The sequence below is a fragment of the Stylophora pistillata genome, chromosome 3 (assembly GCF_964205215.1).
Source record: "Stylophora pistillata chromosome 3, jaStyPist1.2, whole genome shotgun sequence".
Classification (NCBI taxonomy): domain Eukaryota; kingdom Metazoa; phylum Cnidaria; class Anthozoa; order Scleractinia; family Pocilloporidae; genus Stylophora; species Stylophora pistillata.
In genome coordinates, this window is record NC_142521.1 from 18,729,380 (window position 1) to 18,755,204 (window position 25,825).

Genomic DNA, 25,825 nt, shown 5'->3' on the forward strand with positions numbered 1-25,825 from the left:
TTGCAGTTCTGCAATGGTCAATAAAAAATACAATTTTAAATACATAATGAACTTTATTTCAGACAGCTTAAGTCTTAATGTTCTTTTACACCAGCTGACGTTTGTGGGAAATTTACGTGTGTGCATCTACAGTCCTTCAACTCGCTGTTTATACAAGCATACCAGAATTTCATTTCAATGTTTTCCGAGATATCAGATGGCATTTTGCTTTCAGAGACTACTTGAAGTATCTGGGATTTCAGGTTTATCAACAATAGAATAAATCTGCCAACTCTCCCTCAGAATTGCCTTTTCAGTCAATGTCAATTACAGAAATGCATCTCAATCGCAATTGGACGGATATAGAATACGGTGATAGTAACTAAGTACAGAGGCTTTCATATCCAAGCCAAAGATAAGATTTCTACCGAAGTTAAGTCAAACATAACAAAACTGCTCGACCTCGTATAAAAAGCAGCAGGAAAGTGCGCGGTCTCCGATGACATCCTTAACCCTTAAACTACCAAGATATGATCGTTAGTTCTCCCTTTTTTCTGCTACACATTTCCATGTAAATCATGCAGTAACGAAAAATTTGGTGTCAGATCAAGATAGCTTCTACCTAAAACTTTGAGTACATTCTTGTAACTTGTTGGCTCGAAAAAGTATGGATATTATAGGGAGAAGTTACATGGTAATCGCTTTGGGAGTTAAAAGATTAACCTTTTGTTAATACTACAAAAAACGGTCTGCAGATACAAGTGTGTGGGACGAAGAAATTTTCTAACAACCTTTAAACAATTTCATGCGGAACACATTTTTCGTTGACTTTACATGTATTCAAAGACACCTTTCAAACGTAAAATATAGGCGTCTAACAAAAAAGCAATGCAGGGCACGTTCCTAGCGCCGTTCAAGTTATCATTCTCGAGTGAAATACTACGTTACCGCCTGAAACTAGGTTTGACATATCTCGCCGTCAGTTCAGACTTAAGTAAAACGGCCTAGTTTCTATCCATTATAATACATGAAGGCATTATGTCGCACAATCACCGGCCAGCGTTTAAAAAAATGTTTGCACGAGTCCGCTCTCCTTTTCTCCTTTTCAATCTTCAGTTACAACGACATCTCCAGTTATGACGGTGGACGGACGCCAAACGACATTGCGTTTCTAACACATCTTCGTTTAAATGTACCCAACGATAGCATGTTTAACGCTTTCGTTTTTTCTTACGTGGAGATTCGTGTTTGCTACTCGGTTTTTTTCTCTTCTTTGATGGAGTTTCTTCTTGGCCCCTATCGCGGTCGGCTGAGGAACAAAAATGAAACCGAATCAAAACGGCGGACTTTGGTCTGGGTTCATTTTACAACTGATCCATGCGGCTAGAACAAAAGCATTCCGCACGGTGGTTAGAACACAAGCAGGAACACAGATTCCTGAACATGGCTGCTTCACATGCCAGTCGTCAAAATTTCAAGGCTTTTACCGGATTGACAACAAAACGTTTTCAAGAAAAAAACACATACAAGATGACATGCAGTAACAGCCTCCGGGCCTACCATGTCGGTCGCCCTTCTTTACCGACTCAATAAATTTAATCTACGGCCCTTAACAAGACAGTGAACACACACAAACATGTCGAATGATGGTGTTCACAATTTACTTTTCCGTGGCTTCTCCGCCAAATTTTTAATTTCCCTCGATCAAAATGAAATTCACTTACTTTTTACTAACATTGAGTAATTTATCTTTTTGCTGATCATTTCCTGATTTTAGGGCCACCACAGAGAAAGAAAACTCTAGTCTAAAACTAATTACAATATTCCAGAAACTCTATTTACAAGGCACAAATAGCGTGAATCAGCTGTTTTCAGTATTTCCGAAGTACTGAAGTAGCGGGTTCAGCATTGTTTTGCCCACACAAATCTTTATTTATTTCTTTCCAAAACAGTTTAGCACGCTTTAAAAAGCAGTTAATTCTCCTTTTACTCGCCGAGTTTTGTGCGCGAGGCTCCATTTTCATTCACGCATTTTGGTGATAAAAATGTTTTTAAAACAGTATTTCCGGTTACTCAGAAAAACAATCAACTAAGGAACTTTCTAGCACATTTTGCATAAAGAAAAATCCACCACTGCGTGGATTCAATTAAACATTTATGAACGACCGCAGAACGCACCGAAAATTACAAGCAACTTGAAAGCGTGCGTGGCATGGGGCCAATGTACCACAAGGGAAGTACAACATATCAAATATCAAGGAAAACGGCTCGAGTACTAGTCGAGAAAGATCTAGAGCTCACCTTTAGCAGCTTCCTCTTCAAGTTCGGACCAGTCTTTTCCGCTTTCCTCCTCACTGCCCATCTCTTCCTCGAATTCTTAAAAAGAAAACATTAGTCAGCTAATCCAGTTTCGCTATCGCGATCAGCGTACTCTCCCCCACAACTGTAATTCAGTGAGATAATCGAAAAAGACCATCAAAAGGAAGACGAAATTGTGCGGGGGGTTTTGAAGCGGAGTTTCCATGATGTTCATATCAGTTAAATAGGCCATTTTTGATGTATCAAAAAACTTGGAGGAAGGCTTGGAGGAATAAAACCAAAGGAATAAAACCAAAGAAATCACATCGAAAATTGAGGGATAAATAAATAATTCCTTTTGTTTTATTCTCCAGAGCCTTGGAGCCATGTTCGAATTTTATTATTACGAAAATGACTTATTGAACGGTAAAAACTATTCAGCAATTCTCGCCCTCGCCAGCAAATTCTTACGACAGTGGGCGCCCTAGGACAAAAACAAACAAACAAACAAACAAATAAAGACAACAAATCAGACAATAGAAACATAACCCTCAGGAAAGTTTTATCAAGTGATTTTAATCACGCTAAAGGAGCAACTGTCTTTTTGCGGTTCATCTGAACAACATTTATTGCCAGTTTTCTGAAAGCTGCCACATTGCTGTAGCCGAAAAAGATTCATTGTAACAACAGAGCACGAACAGCATAGTTTATAAAAAACTGGATCCGAACACCAGTAGTGAGCCACTTAGGGTGCCCTAGGTCGTCTGATGGATGCTATTTCGGCCAAACTAGACAGGCTACATTTTTTTTCCCCTTTTTTGGCGTTTTTCAGGCACGCGGAGGCAAGCACAGAAAGGACGCAAAGGGCGAGTCGCATGAGATTCATACGCGTTTGAGTCCAGGCCCTCTCGTGCGCAGTGTCCTCACCTGAGCCGTCTTCGCTTGTCTCTGTTTCAGAAGAATATTCCTCTTGTGAAGACGACTCCTCTTCCTCTGATTCTGTCGGAGCGTACTCACTTTCCGCTTCATCCTCGCTTTCTCCTCCCTCTTCACCCTGAGGTTCAAATGCACTTAATTCAGAACAAAACAAGCCGAGGTTCCTTGCTGAGTTTTCCCATAAGAGGTAAAAAACAACAACTAGCCGGCAACTGTGCCACTTGCCATCCACGCCAGGGGAGGCCATGTGGAATAATGGGGTTACGTTTGCACACCGTAAGTATAGAAAGGATATCTAGGGGAAGTCGTATTCGAGACGTGTGACTTCGAAGAGATAGATAGCTCTAAACAGGCAGGATTTCTTCTACACATGTGTTTTGAAAGCGATGACATCTGATAGGTATCTAAACCATTGATTGGCAGAGGAAAACGATGTAAATTTAATGCAATGAGTTTTTACATTAATCACAAAAACCAATTATTGGAAAAATCTTTCGGTAAATATTTCTGTGAAAAAAAAAACGCCGTTTAGGGCCCTTAACCAGAACCCCTGAGTCACTTTGCTAGAAAACTTACACTGCTGTCGGGATCCAAGAAACTCCAGCCACCATTCTCAATGAACGCTTCAGGATCATCGTTAATGGTTTTCATGATCTTTGCCCAGTTTAAACTCTGGATTCCTTCGGTGTACTTAATGTCACATGAACTGCAAAGAAAACGAAGCGTAAAGGAGCAAATATTATCTCCACAGCATTTGGCTGGCAAATTTCTTCCTGGATCGGCAATCAAGCGGACTTCAATCCCAAGCTCTATCTTCTTCCTGAGCCCCTGGGGCGAGAGAACGACCACTTCTATAACTGGGATTTTACGTCGCATTATTAACCCTTTGACCCCTTAGAGAGACCAGCATCTAATTTCTCCTTACAATATCACCCCTGAATCACACATTAAGGTCACGAGAATAAAGGAAATGATCACCAACAAAAGAAACTCCCGATCGTTAGACTAATTCTCCTTGTCGGCACGTTAGGAAATGTATAGAGAACAGTATGGAGAATATGCAGACTGATGTTAGTATGTAAAGGGTTAAGGAAGCCTACGGAAACGTACTTCAGCCAGTCTTTGACCGAATCCAGTGACGTCATTGGTATAGCATTTACGTGTTCCACTTTACGTTTGTAGTCTTTGAACACAAACACCATGTCAAAATTCTTCAGATGAAACTAAAACAAGGGAAAAAATGGTCAACCAGCGGAAAAGCAAAACTGAAAAAAAACTTAAATCCCCCGTCGGTATCAACTGTACTTTCGACTACCAGACAGGAGAGCAAAAGTCCAATTCTTCGATAAAATCACTCTTTGCGCATCTGTCTAAAAAAACCTCCCCTCATTTTACGAACATTTCGTGTGCGAGCGATGAAAATTGATCGGCGCTTTCAAATGGGTTTGCCAATTCGGTGAGAATCAAGACTATGAATGCTACGAAGAGAGCGTTTTGTTGTGTAGTATCGCCGAGTATTTTCACGAGTTGTGCCGTATTTTGACTAATCCGTAGGGAAAGTCAAAATACAAACAACGACTAAAAATACTCAGCGATACAATACAACAAAACGTTTAATAAGAGATTTATTATCCAACACATCCGTCATTTCAGTGCAGGCGATATTTATTTACGGTAACCGCGAAATTCGCCAGCCCTGCAATAACAATTTGGCGTGTTGCATTATAAACAACTTATTAGACGCTTTGGCGTGTCGTATTGCCGAGTATTTTTACTCATTGTTTGTATTTTGACTCGCCTTACGGGCTCGTCAAAATACGGTACAACTCGTAAAAATGCTCCGCGATACTACACAACAAAACGATATATGTGTATTTGTACTCGACACCTTGCAGTGCAGTTGGATAATAATGACAAACACTAACGACTCCTAATCAAATAATCTGGTTAAATGGATTTACCTGTACTCGCTCGAAGTGAACAAGTTCTACTTCATCCAAAGTGATGATGAACGTTGGCTAGGGAAGAAAACATACCACGATGAGTCGTAGCATCAGTAAAGAAAAAAACACATATCAGGATTTAGGATTACGTCAAGACTATTCTAAGGGCTCAAGAAAGCAAAAGAAACAGCGGTCCACCGAAAACAGTCGAGTGGAAAGAAGTGCTCTAATCAGCAGTTAAGGGAAGGCAGAGGATTTGTTAGTACCTGCTCGGTAATGTTAACTAAACAATGTGTTGTGGGCTGAAGTAATACTGTGCTCCGAGATGGTACACCCATAAATCTGAAAAACAAAACAAATAAACAATCATTACTGAAGTGGTTTTAAAAAAATAAAGTGTGGGTCACGCCGACGAAAAGAAAGTTAGAAAAGCGGAAATTACAACGAATGGCTTAACCGAGGAAAAAAAAAAAAAAAAAAAAAAGCAAAATACGAAAAAAGTAAAAACAGACATTGCGATAGTACGGGACAAATAGGCTGATACGAATGTCTCTTCATGTCTGGTGAAGGGTCAAGAATGACTCTTGGTGTTGAATGCAGTTGTGCTACGTGCATTCCACTTACCCGAGGTCTCTGAATGGAACATCAAATTCCACTTGCCCGTGAGTTATTCCTTCTACTTTATCAATGAAATTCTTAAACACCGATTTTAACCTTTGCCTTAACTCCCTTTCGGCCTGTAAATGCAGAACAAATATCAGACAAAACGCTTTCCCGTTCACTTGAAAACTTGTAGCGTTTTTAAGATATAAGCGAATAAGCCCCCATGCTCTAAGAAGCACCCACCCCCTTAGCCATAATGTTAAATAAGCGCCCCTCTCGAATAAGCGCTCCTCCCCTTTTTTCTTAAATAGTAAGGATACACGGAAAACTTGTTTCTATTACCACTTTATTCATAACTTTTTCAGCTTCAACTTCAGCGAGATCAGTACAGGAGAATAGTTTCCTGCTATCTCCATGTACTTGCAGAGTTCATATATGTGCGTATCTGTTCTATTAATTTTTTCCTACTGCCACGTCCTCACTTTTAGCAGAAATTTTAAATAAGCTCCCGGGCGCTCATTCGAGGTGATGGTTCGCAAAAGCCCCTTGGTTTTGAGTTTTGAGTTTTTATAGATTTGTACAGTGTACAGGTGAGAGAACAATAGGACACGTAGTCCTCTACTAGGTTCACCCACCTACACCAACCCCAACCCACCCATCCCACCCAAGGGGAGGGCATACATCGTACAGTAATCTTGTTCGTGGGAAATCAACGTCTCCTACCCCTAACTCTGCAGGAGATGGGACCTCCATTTATTCGTCCCTATCCGAGAAGACTAGAATATCTAAACCATTTCTTGATGTTATAGAAAGGCAGCATATTCTTCTCAAGGGTGTTGGTCTGGCCGGGGCTCGAACCCTCGACCTCCCACCAACAGTCCAGCGCTCTATCCATTGAGCTAACCGGGAGGCTCGATGGATGGCGCTTAATTTTAGTTATAGGAGAGACAAGTTCAGTTGGTAATCCTTTTGAAAGGAAGACCTCGCTCAGCTCGTTGCGGTAGAATTTGTTTCAGTCTTTGAAATACTTAGTAACCACAAAATCACCTGCTCTGCTTGAAGGTCATCCCTGTCGTGCATGTGTTGGTGTTTTCCCAAGTCTGTTGTGATTTCACCGACCTGCGAAAGTACGGCAACAGTTTAAATCATGTGCTATACAATTAGACAAATCAAAACGAGAAAATAGATCACTGAGGACCTTGACGCCAGCCTCAGCATGGTAGAGTGGTTTTCAACTTGTCGTTAGATCAATACCAAAGCACCATGGCCAATCGGAATATTACAAAGAGCCAAAGAGAAGACAGAATAAATACAAAAAGAAAAAACAGATTGAAGGGCGGAACAAGGGAGACCAAGTCATTATTGGTTTTAGCTATAAATCTGATTGGTTGAGAAGGGGACCGAGTTTACTACACCAATCAGAGAGCGAGGTAGAGCAAACCCAGCGCAACCCTTGATACTTTCGTCACTCAATTGAAATCTGTTACATCGGGACGTAATCTCGATTTCCGCAGCGTGACCTGTCATAGATAGGGTTACTACTCCTACTGGGTGGGGTGGTACCATCTCAAAATTTCCCTGCTAGTTTTTTGAAATTAATTTATGGTCCCACGTGGGAAGAGGTACAATTTTCCCCCACCCCCCACCCCCCTCCCTCGAATATTGTCAGAAACTTTACTTGCACTTACTTCAGTGTAAAACTGTATGTCTCTGTATTTCTTTTTGCCAATGATTATAGGATGCTGGAGAAGAGGAAAATCATATTTTATAAGCCACCGTCGTAATGTCTACATTCCAAGATAGGGTAAGTGAAAGTTTTAACTTGAGCTGCATTGACACCAAATTTAGTTTCAAAACTGGAACATCTCTAAATAGATCGATAACAGAATAGCAAGGGCCAAAACAGGTTTCCCCCGCCAAACCAAATCAGAGCATACAAACAAAATAATAAAACAGTCGACGTAAAAAAAGAAAAAGGTGACCTTTCAATGGGCAAGGAAGAGGTTAAGGTCAACAAATAGTCATACCCATAAGTCTTGTTAACCTTTTCACTCCCAAGATCTCCTTAGCAATTCTCCTTACTGTCTGCAATACAATTCTTATGATGTTGGTTTGGAGAATTTGGTATTGGATCAACTGATAATCCCCTGATTTTCTTGTTTCCTTATTCTCATCACTCGTCTGCTTGATGACGTATTGATATTGTAAGGAGAAATTCTGTCTTGGTCACTCATGGGAGTTAAAGAGTTAAACAACGAAGCGAACAACAAACCTTTAAGTGAAAGTGAAGGAGAATGATCATTTCTCCATCGCAGGGCTGCAAAGCAAGTTGCAAAATTCAGATGTAGTAGTAATGATTAACTAGCTAAAAAGAATTGTGCCAATTGTGACTGTTCTAGCCGGCAGAGCAGGCGCAATTTGCCCATCGAGTGCTCATTGTTTTCTTGATGAAAGTTCTAGATTCCTTATTTGATTTCTGCAGCAGCGGAAGGCTGGGGAGAGAAAGGAATTTGTACCAACAAGGCTCGACACTAACTTTTCAACTTAGTAGCCAAGTGGCTTGTGACAACTTAGATGTTAAAACAATTTCAGTTTGTTTACTGGCGGGTGGAAATCGAAAACCACTAGCCAAAACTGAATTTCTACTAGTCAGCGGCTAGTTGGCTACCGTTATTGTCGAGCCCTGACCAAGGGGGGTGAGCGACGGTCACTTTAACTCTAAATCAAACATGGCGGTCGAATAAACCATCGTGAGCTTGTTACAGGAGCTCGCCCTAATGAGAAGCCCCCTCTGCAGGCTGTAACTCTTCCCAATGTTATAGTTTCATGACCTCGTAACTTTTTCAAAGACTGTACCTTAACAGTGCAACGTTAGCGCGGACTTTAAATTTGCCGCATTCTCGAAAGAAAACCCTCAAGTTCCGATTCCCGATTGTTCTCTTGGCGAACTTGGATCAAGTGATCTTCTACGTGCTACAGTCCTTCGTCCTTCGTTTAGATTCCAATTGGCCATTATCGCTATATGATTGGCTCCACTACTATATTATTTTAACTTTGGCCACAAACAGTTTTAGGAAAAGAACTTAGACCCCAATATGACGATCAAAACTTTTCTTAGGCAAGCCGGAAAAAAAAAAAAAATTTACCTGGAAAAAAGCATGTTTTACGTTCCCATACAAAATGTCCACGTGATTTCCGCCATACATTCCAAACCTAAAACCTTTAAATGAAGATTCGAAAGAACATCGGGTTAAGATCACCAGAGACAAAAACGAGTACAGATATGAATGAAAAGTCTACGCACTCACCATTCGTATGAGCCTCTAAAGTGCCCTGAGAACATTAAAAACAACGGAAGTGTGAAAAAGAGCTGATAGACAACGAAAGCAACAACAGTTATCTCCATGTGCATGACTATAAATTGTTACGTTGCTACCAATGGATACATTGTATTACTTTAAAACAAAAAATAACACGGAAATGAGGGAAAAAAAAAAACACAAAAATCAGTTGCAGTTTAACCTGAAATTATGATAAATCACTTCATAAATACAAGTTTGATAAAATGAATTTGGTTTAATAAATGTTACCAAAATAACGGAATTTATAAATTATGCAGTAGCGTTTTCTGTAAATAGTTGTTTGATATTTGATAGTAAAAACCATGTTCAAATGGCGGCGCATGGATTCAGCGAAAGCTCAAGAACATCACAAAACAAAAAGACATGACGGAATTTCACTACTCGAATCACACTCCTTTCACGCGATTTTTTGGCGCTTGATTGTTTCCTCGTGACGTCTTTCGCAATTTGCACGCTTGACAACTTGGCGACATAAGTTACCAACTTTACAAATGGCGAAAGAGGCTCCTCTCTATTTTAAAAGAAAACGAAAACGATAGAAATATCAAAGTTAGCCAAGAGACAAGAGGTAGCAACTATCATGGTCGTACCGGTGATCGTCTTTGTGTAATACTTGGTCTGATGTACAAATCTTTCAATTTTGGATTGCCTTTGTTGGGGTTTAGAATGAGGTTCCCCTGTTGGACCACGCCCTATTGAGACAAATATAAAAAAAAAAAAAACGGTCACGTAAGACATTGACAAATATATCATCAACAGTAATACTGCCTCAAAACGATGTAAGACAGTGTTACAATGGGAGATAGACTCGCACAGCCGCCGAAGCTTCTCCTAGTTTCTATTGGATGGAGCTTCACAGAGTTTTGCCACTTTTCCTGGACGAGATGTTCGTTTACTATAGGTTACGCGTCCCCGGTGCCAGTGTTCATTCCCTCATACTCATTGGTAAAGAGAGGCTTTGGTAAAAGGTTAGTCTCACTTAATAACAGACACAGACAACAGAGACCTGGGTCAGAGCTCGCACCAGACCTCTCGATTCGGAAAACAGCTCGGTCCACCTTGGTTAACAACTAACGATGGGAACGACGGCAAACTACAAAAAATAATCTCGCAGGGAACTTTCCCTGAAATACAATTAAAATCTAACATCCAACAAAAACGCACAGACCTGCCTCTCTTTCTCTTCAGCTTCTCGTGTCTTGAATTTTTTCTGCACTTCTTTGATGAGACGAAACGCTGTGTTTAGATTGAACGCCGGTGGTTGAGATGCACCGTGCGGTCTGCTGTTCGAGCTTCGGTAATTACTGTGAAAACGAGAAGGAAAAAAAAACATTGAAAACTACATCATTCATATAAAAGTTTTGTGCACAGAATTTCCTCAATCTTAGACGTATATCAACTGGGTGTAGTGAGACCATGCACTTCGCACAGTTACATGTTGGCTACGAATACACTTTGGGACGTAGCGAAAGATGTAACAAACATCTGTCCTGTGTGCTGGAAATATCTGATTGATAAATCAAAGATAACTATGTTTCGATTTCGCGGTCGAATGCTCTTCTAACCGAGGTACAGGAAATTCGTTGATGAGCTACATGTAAGTCATAAATTGATTTGTATCTGAAAAGCGTCCAACGAACTACCAGGATAAGCAATGTCGAAAGTCCAAAGTGGAGATAAAGAAAAGGTCTAAAAGGCGTCACTGTACTCTGTGGAAGTAATCTTATCATCTGTCGCCACTATCACAAAGACTTAATAATTAGTCACCAACACGAAAAAAACTTCAACAAAAAATTTCACGAAGGTAAAGACCCTCAGATGTACACCATAATAAACCATGAGATTTTCACTCAATTTTAAGGCATAAAACCTACACTTCTTTGACAAATGTAGCCTCGGGTTGAGCGAACAGACTTCCTTCAGAACGACCGACAGCACTGAGGATAAAAGCATACCATAAGTATAGTTGGATTCATGGAAGGAACTTTATCTAGCCCGAAAAAAGGGATACAATTAGTCCAATTTCAATGAGTGTCGAGAAAAATCCAGATTGCTTTGATTTTGTTTCACTTTGTTTTGCGCTAAGTCTGTTGATGAGACCAAACAACGCCTGTGAGGCAAGCTACATTGCGATTGTTTCCGTAAACAAGCGCCACCCTAACAACAAATCAGGTGCAAAAAGTGAAACCAACTGCTTTGGCTTTTATCAGTTTAACAGGTATTAACTTCGCGCTGTGATTGGCTCTTATGATATGATCCTCTTCTCATTGGTCATTGTAATCGCTTCGGTTTTCGTTAAACTGCACTCAATGAAAATTCGTTCAAACTTAGAAACCCTTGCTCATTACCTTCCAGGACAAAACAGATTAATTCGAAGGTAGGTGTAACCACCCTCATCACTGGAACTGATGTTCTGAAAAATACAAAAATAATATTTTCAAAAATTAGCCAGACAAAAGTTTACCTACAACACGATTCTGTAACTAGTACAGTTCTCTACAAATCTCTTCTTGCAACATGAGTTCCATAAGACGGAAAATTCCGTGATTTGTCTGGAAAAGGATTTGGTAAAAAGCTCTCACGGTCACCAAATCACTATCAGGTGAAACACTTCATGTTTTTAAAGCTACGAATCCCAAAATGTTTATCAACCGGGTTGTTATTTCTAGGATACCTAGAGAAAGGGGAGAAGGCAGTTGAAATAGTAAAGAGGAAGGAACACTATCATATCCCTTGCTTTTCAACTGGAAAGCCACCAGCGAACACGCTGTGGTAAAGTAAATTTACACCTACCTTGATGGTAGATATGTGAAATGGTGTAGCTACCCCAAACAGAGGTAAAACTACTGCCTCGTATTTCTTGTCTGAAGAGAGAAAAACAGCACCCAATGTAAAAAGAGAAAAAACTAGGCTGCAGCCGCGCATGCAGTGCCTTTTTTGAAAGTGGAGAGTCCAATTTTATCAATATAAATTGTTACTTCTTCCTCATTAAGGGAAATGGGGTAAGCCAACCCTCTGCTCCACTCAGATACATATCACTGAAAAATGGAACGTATTTGAATTAAATATTTTTTTACGTAAGAAATTGTAATAAAAAAAACTACTTCAAGGCCTTGGAAATTTAAAAAGGAAGATGAAGCAAGAAACACGTGAATGCAGCTTGCAGCAACGATGGTTTCTTGATGCGGTTTTACCACAAGAAAGAGCCACATTATACATAAATATATACAAGAGTTTGCGTACCAACAAAAATCTTGTGTTCTCTGACATCATTCTCTCTCGGAACAAGTGTAGGATGTTTGTAAGCTACATTGGACGGTTTCAACCTGAAAGTAATTGAATACCACGACAAAATAAAACCAAAAATAACCACTCAGCATTGCTGCCCCCCAATAAAATGTAACAAGGTTAAAACACAACAAGAATTTACTGACCAAGATAACAAAAGAATGACACAAGCTTGCAACAAACGAATCGTTGGCTTTTACTTTAATGTTTTAAAATTCAAAACTCTTACTTAGTAATCGCATCTTTATCCCCCTTGGACTCAAGAAGACGTCTCTGCGAAAATTAAAAAAACCATCAACCTTGTAATGTTACCTTCAAGTCGTCATGTACTGCTGGTAGCACATATTCTACGTAATTTAAATAAAAGATGTGTTCCCTCTCCTAACCACCCAACCTCATTCAGGCAAAAGAAAACATTTTCATCAAAATAGGATTAACTTCCTAGTCCAAGATAGGCGAGGCTCAGCCAGGTTCCACCGGTCTCCTACGTCACATGCAACCTGCATATACTGCTAAGATAAGCTACATCAAAATGATCATGGGGTATTTAAGGAAAGAGCCGAGCTGGTTCCTGGAATCAGCAAGGCTGTTATTTGTCTTTTTCCGAGCGCGAGACGCAAAAACAAAGCCAGTCTTGGATTACAGTTATCAATACAATAAAGCAGTTTTAATTGAGTGTCAAAAGTAATCTAAGATTGCTTCAGTTTTGTTTAACTTGCACTGTGATTGGTCCAGAAAAGTCACGCCATCCTCCCAACCAATGAGATGCAACACTAAAAGTAATTGCTACTTGGTCGTCCGCGTTTTTACCGCACTTCTAGCACTTTTACTTGTTTTCATTTTGAGTTCTCATTGGCACTGACCGGTCCAGAAAACTCACGTCATCTTCCCAACCTATCAGATGCAACACTAAAACCAGTTGCTACTTGGTCACCCCGTTTTTCCCGCGCTTCAAGCAATTTCCTTGATTTTGCTTTGAGTTCTCATTGGCTAATGATTAGATTCTGATTGGTCATAGGGATTTCTTTGATTTTGGTTTTACAACACTCAATTGAAAACTGCTTTAACAGCTATTACCGATAAATATGATCCACGGCCATACCTTTGCTTCTTCGTGTAGTTGCTCCTTTAGTTCAAGTTGATGCTTTTTCCGTCTTTCTTCTGCTGTCATTTCAGTCTAAATAAAGCAGTACAAATAATCACTTACATGCAAAATTTAAAGAAAACTCGCATCACTTTCAAAATTAAAACAATTTGTGGTTATTAAAGATTCCAAGAAGTGATAAACAGAATCTCAAGTACAGCCTCTATTTCTTATTTCTATTTAGTTGTAGCGATTCATTTTAAACCAAGAAAGGACTGGAATTAAGTTTTCTTTTAAAACCAAAGCAAACAAGAGTTTGCTTCATTAATACACATGCCAGCATTTAAATAGATTTAACAGATCAAGTGAAGTACAGCGGTAAAAGTAGTGACTTTAGATGCTTTCATCATATTTTAACCAAAATATTTATCAATGTAATCAAAAGTTAAAGAAATGCTAATGAAGAAGATCTGAATGATTACTTTGATACATGTATTATTTCAATTATGCACTTAACTAAAAGCTATGATTAGTTTTTGTAAGGTTAATTACAAGCATGACACTTAAACAGAAACTTAAAATGTAAAATATATTCTGATTAAAATAGTCAACATTTCTTTTCTTAAGTTAGACAATGGAATCCTCAATGGCCTCTTTCATAATATCAACACCAAGGCTGTGTTCTAAGAAAAATTGAAGGGAGCACACTGCTCTGAAACTGTCAAATCCAGTTTTATGAAGAATCTAAGATTCCTGAGTTGCCCAAGAGCAAAATTAAGGTGCCAGCTAGGGGCCACCAGGCACTGCTAGACCACAGTGCTGAACAGTGCAAAGTGGGCACATATCCCTCTTGTGACATGTAAGCTTTCAAAAATCAAGACAGTTGTTGGCATGCCAGTAAGGTTTGCTTTCTTTACTAGGTAAATGTCACTCTGTAATACATTCTTCCTTACACTATTAATTTCCAATTCATAGATAACTTTGCCCCAAAAAAATTTGGTCACCTTAAAAATCAAATTATTTTAAGCCATAAGGCATGAACAGGGCAGTGATTGAACCATTTCAAGTTCTGGAGAATGAGCAATCAACATCACTTCAGAACTAAGCAGTCCCAAAAATTAGCCTGATTCTTTGAAAGTCACATGTGTAAAAGTGTGTCAGATCCTCTTTTACTCAAAAAACCTCATTTCAAGTTAAAGATGGAGACGAAGCGTCTAAGTGAGTTATGAAAATTAACAATTTTCAAATAGTTAATCCTACTTTTTCAACTACCATCTATGTTGATGGGGAAAACAAAGTACAGCAATTAAATCTGATCTCCATAGCACACTTTTAAATAGTCATTCTAGTTTTAGAGCTCTAATGTTATAGTATTATGTTATTAGTATTATTATAGTATTATTATAGTATTATCTATAGTACACTGTAAAAAGCTTACAGTGGTCCCTGACGTTCTCAGCTCAGAATACTGCAGAAAAAACATGATATCAAAACATTCATTGCACAGTTTCTTAATTGATGTGGAAGTAATTAAAATAGAATTTAGTTTATGGCTGTATATTAAAATACTCACTCTCAAAGTCATTGATCACATCATCTACACAGTTTAGGTGCTCATTGGTGAAACAAAGTGGATTTAGTGTGGAAAATTTTTAAATTGGTTATATACTGTATATTTAGGGGCTGACCATTTAACTCTTGAGGGGGGGTGGGTGATTTTGAAAAAAATTTCCTGCAGGCGCTTGTTGGAAGAAAAAAATTGCATGCAGCCCAAATGTAACAGAAAATAAAGAGCATTTAGAATGGAAAAAAATACCCTGCTCAGCAGATTGCAAGAAAAAAATTTCTTGATGACCAGAAATCACCCACCCACCCCCTCAAAAGTTAAATGGTCAGCCCCTTATGCTTCACGTCCAAGGAAAGCTTTCAACACCTATGTGTACAGTAAATGTTTTTTGTGGTTGTTGCTGTTTTTTTTTTTATTTTTGAGTCCAAAGAGTATACAGTGCAGTCACCTGAACTGTTTAATCATGAACAAAATAAATTACTGAAATGCAGTTATATCTTAATGAGAGCTGTGCTTCATTTTTCCTTTAAATCAATAAGGAAAAATTATTATCATTATCTCACTCTTGTTCTGCTTTCAAGTAATGCTCCTTTCCCTTCTCGACCCAAAAGAAGATCCTCTTCAGCCTGCAAATGAGTAGAGGGAACAATTTGTCAAGTTAATAAAAATATAGTAGTCCATGGATGCATTGGTTTTGCACTATCATTTCATGCTGCAATGGAAAACTACAATGCAAAAGAAAATTAATGAACAGAAAGCTACCATTCCAAACTGAGGTTATAACCCTTACAAACTTTGAAACCTTGTAGTTGTTTCTCAAGAGGTTCACAATATGATACTAATACTAATATGATACTAATACGATGCTTATTCAAACCTTTTTCAGAGAGCTGAATCAATCAAATCATAAAGAGAACTTCATAGTTCCCACGTTGAGAGGAAGGGTAATGCAAAAACTCCTACATCTATTCAAGAGGAAACGATGATATAATGTATCAATTCAAAAGCTACACAAATTGCAGCACATGCATGTACTATACCTCTCCATTTTCCTGTTGATCTTCTCCTTCATCTTCTTCATCCTGTAGGAGAAGAGAGAATTAAGGCATGTTAAATAATCATAATCCCCACACAGATACCAATACAAGAAAAATATCAATGAGAGGATTATCATTTCATTTAAAACCAATTTCTCAAAGATTATTTTATAAGAAATGTCTGGCTGACAGATAGGAGAATCACTAGCCTCCCGGTTAGCTCAATGGATAGAGCGCTGGACTGTTGTGTGGGAGGTAGAGAGTTCAAGCCCCAGCCAGACCAACACTCAGGGTCTTAAAATAATTGAGAAGAATTTGCTACCTTTCTATAACATCAAGAAATGGTTAGATATTCTACTCTTCTCAGATAGTGACGAATAATTGGAGGTCCTGTCTCCTGCAGGGTTAGGGGCAGGAGACGTTAATTTCCCATGCATGAGATTACTGTGTGATGGATGTCCTCCCCTGGGTGGGATGGGTGGGTTTACTGGGCCTGCAGTAATTGGCACCAGCTGTTGCGGTGTCCCTGCCGGTCGGCAAAGCTATTAAATCAGAGGGTTACATTTATTTGAAAGTCTTGAGGGAGAAAGGCAAAAAGTAAAGATCAACCAACCTTGAGAAAGATGCCAATATTAGGGATCTTTTTCTTGGCTAATGTCAATACAGAGGCTGGAGAGTCCTGAAACAAATGAACAAACTTGTCACCAAAAGATAAATAGTAAGAGGAGATGGAATTAACAGTTCCAGAAACAAGAAAAAAGAAATACCCATGTAAAATGTTGACAGTCACAAAAAAGGGGGCTGGAATTGTGGGGAATATATGTTGTAGTTCAATTTTATCTTTGGTTCAAATTTTATTTTGCGTTGTTCTCAGTCATGTTAATGTATGATAATGAGTTTGAAACAAAGGAAAATAAAATTTGAACCAAGGATAAAATTGAATTACAACATATACATGTAACAGACAGTTTATGAACTATGAAAGCTTCCACATTGTGTTTACTTTCCATGAGTGGGGTGCTTAAATTATTAAAGAGGATGCATAAACCTTGCAAATGAGGTGCAGAGGGTACTTATAATCAAGGTTGTTCTTATGTTTTTTCTTTATGATATATTCAGTGTAAACCTAGCCATTCTGTCCAAAAATAGAGTTCTTTACACACATACCTCATTAACTAACACAGTATCTCCAATAAATAGGGCATAGTTTTTGCTCTCACTGTCCTCTGCAGTATCATTAATTAAGCCTGAGAAACCTGCATTCACATTGAAAACCATCCCTAAAGCAAGCAAATTATCCAAATAAATTTGTGAACTCCAGGCTGACTGTATATAAAATTTTTGGCTACAGTTGAATCTCCCCACAATGGCCACCTTAAAAGACAGAAGAAAGTGAGGATTGTGGAGAGGTGGCCACTGCATGGAGGAACAGCACTGCAGGGGTGAGTGTATAGACAGTGTACCAGGAGCAAAATGGGTGGAAGTTGTGGAAAGGTGAATGTTGTACAGAGGTGGCTGTTAGTGGAAGTTCGACTGTTACCATGTTATCCTTACTATTACCCTCACAAAAAGGAGAGGGAGACAGTTACCTGTACCTGTATGGCACCTCAAGCACAGCTGTACAGTAACACTAGTTATATTTTTGTAGAATTATAAATACTTCCCAGTTCAGTTTGATTCTTATTAATTTTTCCATTAGTTTGGATTATGATTCTAAATAGTAGGCAAAATAATTTTACCTTTCTTTGCCACATGATTGTTTTTCGAAGCTATGAGTAAAGAGCCTTCCCTAAATTCTATTCCCATCCCAAACCTGAAAATAGTAAGAGAAAACTACACATTACAAACTTTGAACAAATCTTTGTTACTTACACACAAATGATAAATCAAATCCAGTTATAAACAAAAACAGAAAAAAGCATAATCTACACTGTAAATAATAATAATTAGATTCATCCAAACTTTTAAACAATACTCAGGATAAAATACAATGAAAGCTAGTGTATGCTGAATATACGCTACATTTACAATAAATGCCATTCATTTTAACCTTCACAGGGCTTGACACTAACAGTAGCCAACTAGCCACAGACTAGTAGAAATTCAGTTTTGGCTGGTGGTTTTGGCCAGTAAACAAACTGAAATTGTTCTAACATCTACGATATCACTAGCTCCTTGGCTAGTAAGTTGAAAGGTTAGCGCCAAACCCTGCTTTAACTCCCTAGATCTGATTTTTAATTCTTTCCACTAGCTGCTACACATTTCCTTGTAAATTAGCAAAGATAATTTGGTGTCACATCGAGATATCCACTTCTACATGTACCTAATATGTTTGACTATTCTCATTGCCTGTTTGCTAGATAATGTACACATAGGTATGTGATAAGTAGAAGTTATATGTTGGCTTCCTCTGGGAGTTACGGGGTTAGGTCAATCACTTACCCAACATTTTTCACAAAATTAGCCTGAAAATCAGGTTTCTTTTCTGTAACATGTTCAAGGGCAGCATTGTAAACGTCACAAAGTTTCACCCCTTAAAGTAAACATTACATGTTGTCAATGAAAATTAGCAATTTAACATTTTGCTATCACTAGCAATATTTAACAATAAAGAAGAAATGAACCATACCATGTCTTAACTTGTCCAGAATGACATCCACAGTTGTAAGAAGCAGATCATAATTATCTTGTTGCTCCTAGACAAAAACACAGTATTTCATGACAACAAAAACCTCATTGTAAATTGGAAAGTGTCAAAATAAAATTTCAGGATTTTCCAGGTTTTCCTGGACCCCTATGAACCCTATTTATCAAGTTACTTGAAAGTTTGTTGGTAACCATGAAGATGAGCAGTGTGGAAGTCAGGTGTATTGGCAAAGAGAGAAATTAATACTTTGTCCACAAATGAAGAGGACCATAACTTCTCTAGCTGTGTCTCCCTTTTGTACTTTAAAAGAAAAACCCTGATTGCAGATCAAAGTAAAACCCCACCCCAAACATAGGGAAATCTCACCTGTGATGGCTCATACAACATTGTCCGAACAATATTGGAACAGTAGAACTTGTATCGAACACCAAGGGAGCAGATTATTGTACCATAGTGAAGCTTTTCCTCATTACTACAAAATTTCCAAATAAGAATGTCAAATCAAGTCATAATTCAGTGATATGAATGAAACTGTAATTTAGGTCAGGTTTGAGCCAAATCAATGCATTGAGTACATCAATGTGATGAAATGTTTAGAGGAGCAGTGCCTTGTCCTTTCAATCAATTTGCTCTGCTTGATTTTTCTCCCCCACCCCTCGCCTCTTTCTTTTGGCAAGTTGTCATTTCAGACAGCCTTGGTGTCAGTGTAGTGTCAAACCATGCCTGAAGAAGGAGTGAGGCTTTGTTGCCATAGTGATTTCCTTGCTGCTAAGGAGATTACCACCCTCTCCCCTTGCTACTTTTATGGTACCTGTCCCTATTACTACTTGACAAAGTTTTTCACTAGTTCATTACCAACAAATAGATGGGGCTGACTATCATAGTAAGGATTATTAACCCATTGACACCTACCTGTAACACGTCCGTACGAAAAGTCAAAATTTTGGAAAAAACCAAGAAAGCAAACACTATTCGCAGTAAATTTTTAAAATTCATCTTTTCCAAAAAACAAGCTCCAGTGAAAGAAGACTAATTAAAGAACTTATTTCCGATGAAAAAAGCGATAGGTGCGTATTAAGTTTTTACTCAAAAATCAAGATGAAAGATAAAAATCGCTAAATATTTTCACATGTGTGCAAATGGGCATGCGGATCATATTTCAAAAGAGAATATGCAAATCTGTCCGTGAGTGAAGAGATCCCAAGTTCCATGGAATCTATCATTAGGAAGCAAGACGAAAATGACCAAGAAATATTTCGGGACGACAGATTTATTCAAAACAGATTTATTCAAAACAGTTTTTTAATTGGCTGTTATAAGTGAAAAACATACGAATTTCTTATGTGTACAAATTCCACATGGTAAAATTCACCACGCTTAGATCATTGTTTACTTGCCTTCAAGGCCAGAAAATTGTGCAGCGTTATGTTGAAAATTCTGAAAAAACTTCGATTTGACGCAAAATCTTCTGTTAAACAATACTTTTTGAACACAATGTTACTCGAACATAATATTTACCAGGCCATCGAATCGTCAAATGGTCGCTAGGCCCTGCTTGAAGTCTGAAAATTCGTTTTCACTTCATGTCTATAATTCACATCGTCTAGGAGAATCGTAGCGTCCTTGACTCAAGAGCTTATTCTGTCATCTTTAAGACCTTGATATCCATGATTTTTCAAGCAGAGTATTCTATAGCATTGCTACTTTACATTCTGAGTTCCACAAGGTCTAACTCGATTGCAAATGAATGAAAAATCCGACCTGAAAATTTTGAGGGTCAGCCTCGCGGATGCCACATTTTCAAATTTGACTATTTAGTGAGGATGCATAGAATGATGTCCCTCTAGTACACCCTAAAGCCATCAAAATATATGCGTAAATGACAGATTCTGATTGGTTTATTGATCTCGAAACCATAGACGAAGTTTGGGGTCAAAACTCTGCTTAGTAGGGGAGGTAGGGGGGAAAGCGTTCTCGCGCAAGCCAATTGAGCGGTTTGGGCGATTACGGGCACTTCAGGTGTCAATGTGTAAATTTATTACCTTCAAAATATTCTTACCTCACTGTACTGAACTTGAGTGTAAATTTCCCTCCACTCTGTATAATGGGAGGGTAACACATCTCAACCTTAAAAAAGGAATGAAAAGTAATGAATAAATGTGCATGAAATGTATTCCAGTTTCCAGAAGGGACCAGGAGTACTGCTTCTCGCCCTGAATGAGATGCTATCTCATCATAGGTTGCCCATTCTCCACTTTGTCATGTTTTCTAAAACTTTTCTTACTCCCATTTACACTCCTGAGTGAAGATTGGTACTGTAAGAATAGAGCACCTCACCAAAGAACACAGAACAATGATCCTAATCAGGAGATTAACCTGGGAATTTGATCCAGACTTCCACAAATTTACCAATACCACTGTGACTTTTGCAAAAGAGTATAAATTTCCGTAATTGTTGCTTCTGATTGATGAAACAATATTTTTTTTTTTACTACATTTACTCAAGACCCCTGAAGGAACAGCTCTGCTGGTAACATTTATCATTTTACTGGATTAATCACAAGGAATTTAGAATGTGATCCTCACTTGGTCAGAATCCATCCCAGGTTGCAAAAACTTCTTCGAATCCAAAGCTCCTTCTATTCCATCTGCAATTTTTGAATGTTTCACTCTCTGCAAAACAGATAACCAAATGACAAATAAGCACAGCACAAATATCTCTTTAAAAATATCACAGTCAACTAGTAGTAATTTATTGCAAATTATAAAACGGAACCCCAAGAACATCACATCTCTCCACTTTCAATACTGTTGCTACTTTACAATTATGGCAAGAAAAGGAAAACAATGCAGAAGTTGGCAATTCCAAGCTTAAACATACCCCTCCCCCCAACTTTGGGCAACCCACAGGCATTTGACCATCGTCTGTGCCCGGGGGGGGGGGGGGGAGCAATTTGAACCTTGCTTGGCAAGAATGGGAGATTTGAACTGGAGGTGTCACTTCTTTAAAGATGGAGGTATTTATACGTGAATAGTTCACTTTTGCTAGCAAATGGCTCAGAAAAGAGTGTCAACAAGGTCTAGGTTTTAAAGCTTGGTTAAAGTATGGAATGTCACCAACATGATTTTGCCTTTTGCAAAAAAAATTGGGTGGGGCATTTAAACACAATTTTTCCCTGCAGGGGAGGGGCAGGAATTTGAACAAAACAATTTTCAAAAGTTTAAATGCCCAGGGGTTTGCCTGGGGGTAGGGAGGGACGTTGAAGCTTCAAACTGATATAGTTGTGATATCGGGATCATATGGATGATTGTGGGAAAATTTTCATAAACCTAGCCCACAGCACAAAGCCATGCTTGGACATAAATTTAAGACTTAATTTTCAAAGTCTTCTCACACGACCTAACTTAACATGCGTTCATCTCGCACATAATTTACTACATAGAACAAAAGTCAATATTTTCTGGCACACTACAACACTTCTCTGATTTGGAGTTATCAAAATCAGATAACGACCAACTTACACTCTACAGCAAATTTTTAACAAAAGTTCACATAGCGCATAATATCACCTTTTCATCATCTACAATTTCCATGACTTGTTTCTTGAAGTATTTGACAAAAATATCTGAGGAAACTTGTGCAGCTTTCTACAGAACAAAGAAAGAAAAAGTGTTAGATGGTACCACTGCCTCTAGAATTCAGTATCAACTCAGACAATATCCCATCTTCTTGTCACCCTTAAAATGAATTGAAACAGAAAGGAGAAATTCATTTTTTGATCACTTCTGGGTAAGAGAGAGCCCTGGTTCTGTGATATTAGGATTAAAATATTAATCCCTGCTTATACCTTGACATGAGTGAGCTCTTGATCCTCTCTTACTGACATGACATAAGCCACTGCACTGCTAATATCAACCTGTAAAACATCACATCAGCACTTGACCATCACTATTCATGATAATCAACACCGTTGTATTTAACAAATCTGTACAAATCGGTACAGACAAATTTCAAATGAAAGGTAACACAAAATGAAGGGTGATCAAGTAAAAATGGTTACATGCAAAATAGAAAAAAAGACAAACAATCCATTACTGTTGATAGTATAACAAAACTGTCAACTTGTACCTGTAGTGAAACACATATTGATGAACTTTAGGTAGGTACAAGTCTTACAAGTAATATAAATTTTCTTAGTTAGATTTATTAATTTGACGGTTGTAAATTCTTTGAACAGACCTTTTCGAAGGACTCCTTTGCAAATGCATTTTTCCACTCGTCAACAAATTGTCCTTGAAAATTATCTTTCTGAAAAACACCCACAGTCTTTCCCTGCAAAAGAGAGAGCATAATAAGTCAAATGAAGTTTACAAATATTTCCAGCTTACTTCATGAAGAATTTCATTTCTAAGCACATAATCAGTCATTTGAAATCTAAGACGCTTTCAAAGTGGATAGTTAGACAACTGTATCTCTTTCTTAGCACATGCATAATACGATAAATCATTTTAACATGATACTAGTCTCATTGTGGGTATATTAAGTAAAACATCCTAAGCTCAAAATTCTCGTACTTACAGATTTACTTTCTCTCATAGAGTTAATAAGCTTTTGAAAATTCTCCTTGTCTTGGTCAGTCTGTAGAGAGCAGGTAGATTATCAAAATTAATCCTTTACATTCTCTCACCAGTCTGCTTTATTCTCCATACTGTTCTCTATACATTTTTATTACACGACTCGGGCAGTCAGAGGGCCAATAACTAAAATCAACCAATCAAAACGCTCTATTGCCAGTCAATATTCTCTCAGTATTGGACCGGGCACTGTCCCGAATGGTCCCGAATGATACCGCACTTGTGTCCCTTTGAACTTCAGTCATATAATAAATCTCTTATTAACCAAGCTTGCTCAGGACCGTACTGGAAGAATATCGGCCCTCGGTCTTTTTTGTACGGACCTAGCTGTGCTCGGTCCATACTGTCAAGACCTCGGGCCGATATTCTCCCAGTACGGCCCTCACGCTTGGTTAATAAGATATATTTATAGCATTGACAAGGAGAACTTGTTTAATAATCAAGAGTTTCTTTAGTTGGTGATCAATTCCCTTAATCTCATTACCTTAATGTGAGATTCAGGGGTGATATTGTAAGGAGAAATTAGATGCTCGTCACCCCTTGGGATTAAAGGGTGAACCCTGAATAAATAACATCACATATAAAAAGAGATAAATTTATTTTTTCTTTGTAGTTCACTTTTATCTCCAGCTCAAATGCTACTTTCCATTACTTCAAAACCATTGTAAAACATTATCTACACGCCAATTGGTGTTGAGTCAAGTGAAGGCTGAAACGATGCTATATATAAGCAATGGTACTTAGAAAAATCCTTCCCACCTTGTTTCGCAAATGAAGTTGTAATGATGGTGAAGTGTTGGATTTCACTTGCATATCTTGTAATGGTTTAAGAAAATCATATTTCTTTTTACTGGCAAGAAAGTGCACTGATCCCTCACACAGTACTGTAACAGTATCAGCCAGTTCATAACCAAACAACCATTGCTGAAGAAACACAAAAAAAAATAAGCTGAAGAAACATGAAATGAACTCAATTTCAGTTCTTTTCACAGTTACAACACAATCAAACATCTCAATTGTAGGTGGCAAAAATTCCAAAGAAAGCAGCTACTAGTGGTTCAATCCTTATTCTCACATTCTTAATGTCAGAGAATGAATGGAATGATTTTGGCTGCCATAGATGATGAATTTTGCTGGCAGCTGGCTCTTGATGAACCCCTGCACTATGTACTTACTAATAGTGTGGAAAGGGTAACAGGAAAATATTATGCTGACGATCATGACATACAAACCAACCAAAAAATATTTTCCTTATCTGTTTGTTGACAGAAAGAGAAAGAGAACCATTCAACCTTAATTAAATAAACCATGAAATTTCAAAGCTAATAGACAATGCAATGCCCTACTTTCCATTGTAATGATAAAAAATAGGTACCATTCAAATCACACGAGGCATTCTTTTATCAGTAGAGTGAAGTACAGAGTGTGTTAACAATAGCGAAAAAAGAAAAACAATTTTTCCATGACAGCAGAGAATTTCATTTTCTACTCTCCCATCTGAATTATTTACTGAGAAAGATTTGATAATAAGATGCCAAAAATAAGGGTATATGCTGATAGGAAGGGTGACGTAACCCATAACAACTGACATTATAAATTACTCATACAAATTCTTGAGTCCGGGGGATATGGAATAAATGATAAATATTTATTGATATTAATATCAATCAATATTTGATATATGTTTGGCAGAATCAGCTAAAGTTACATGTAAACAATAATTAAAACCACTTTCAAGCGATATCGTAAGAATGAAATGCATGGAGCCAGTGTTAAAAATTGACCGATTGCGTTCCGCTTCACACCAGATTATGAACTCATGTGCAAACAGGAATTTAAATGATCGACAACATTGAGACCATGTGATTGCCGTCAATTCACGGACACTGCAACAACATGTTCTACCTGTATTGCTGTCGATTTGTTATAAATGGCTTCTTCGTCCTGCCCGACTGCAATCACCACTGCGTCAACACTTGGAAAGGCAGCCCCATTATCTTCCATGCTGTCCTCCTTCTGAAATTGAAAATCGTGTGCGTATTAAATATTTGTCGTACGTTAAAAATCTAAGTCCCATCGCTAAGTCAAACTTCCCTTTCGATGACCCCAAAACACGTCAAAATTTTTACCTTCCAGGCGTCATAAATCCTTTTGATTCGCCGAAAAAAGGCGTCTTTGTCGAGAGAAATTTTCGATGCTGCCATGCTTTCCTAATGGTGGAAAGTGGCACAAATGTTCGAACACACGAAGACTCAAAATGGCGGGAATCATATCCTAGCCAATGACGTCAACATCACCGTAACCAATCAAAGCCGCGCCTATACTTTAATTTCTAGAGGTGAGCCGCTGGTCGTCTTCGTGATGTGTGTCCCACCTGTACAGGATATGGGAATAATTGCAGTCAACTTTTAATTGCGTTTTTTTTTCTACCAAACGGATATTATTT

The 25,825-nt window shown here is 38.2% G+C and overlaps 1 protein-coding gene across 2 annotated transcripts; it reads right to left on the reverse strand.

Annotated features, from left to right (window-relative positions):
- Positions 1-974: 974 nt before the first annotated feature.
- On the reverse strand, positions 975-25,664 carry LOC111333465 (FACT complex subunit SPT16). Of its 2 annotated transcripts, XM_022939033.2 has the most exons (39): positions 25,509-25,664; positions 25,285-25,395; positions 24,139-24,303; positions 23,324-23,383; positions 22,985-23,077; positions 22,593-22,661; positions 22,315-22,392; positions 21,331-21,417; positions 20,804-20,871; positions 19,111-19,216; positions 18,727-18,793; positions 18,540-18,630; positions 17,837-17,910; positions 17,265-17,377; positions 16,711-16,776; positions 16,101-16,142; positions 15,624-15,686; positions 14,932-14,961; positions 13,512-13,586; positions 12,639-12,682; positions 12,365-12,447; positions 11,915-11,985; positions 11,470-11,534; positions 10,996-11,058; positions 10,290-10,425; positions 9,712-9,813; positions 9,068-9,092; positions 8,906-8,979; positions 8,032-8,076; positions 7,448-7,501; positions 6,807-6,878; positions 5,781-5,893; positions 5,423-5,498; positions 5,175-5,231; positions 4,324-4,436; positions 3,790-3,919; positions 3,205-3,331; positions 2,281-2,355; positions 975-1,288 (listed from the first exon to the last, which is right to left on the reverse strand). In XM_022939033.2, the coding sequence occupies exons 1-39, from the start codon at positions 25,581-25,583 to the stop codon at positions 1,191-1,193; spliced, it is 3,156 nt and encodes a 1,051-aa protein (XP_022794768.1). In that variant the 5' UTR covers positions 25,584-25,664; the 3' UTR covers positions 975-1,190. The 2 variants fall into 2 exon arrangements, with proteins under 2 accessions (XP_022794768.1, XP_022794769.1); XM_022939034.2 differs by lacking the exon at positions 14,932-14,961.
- Between the last annotated feature and the right edge of the window lie 161 nt (positions 25,665-25,825).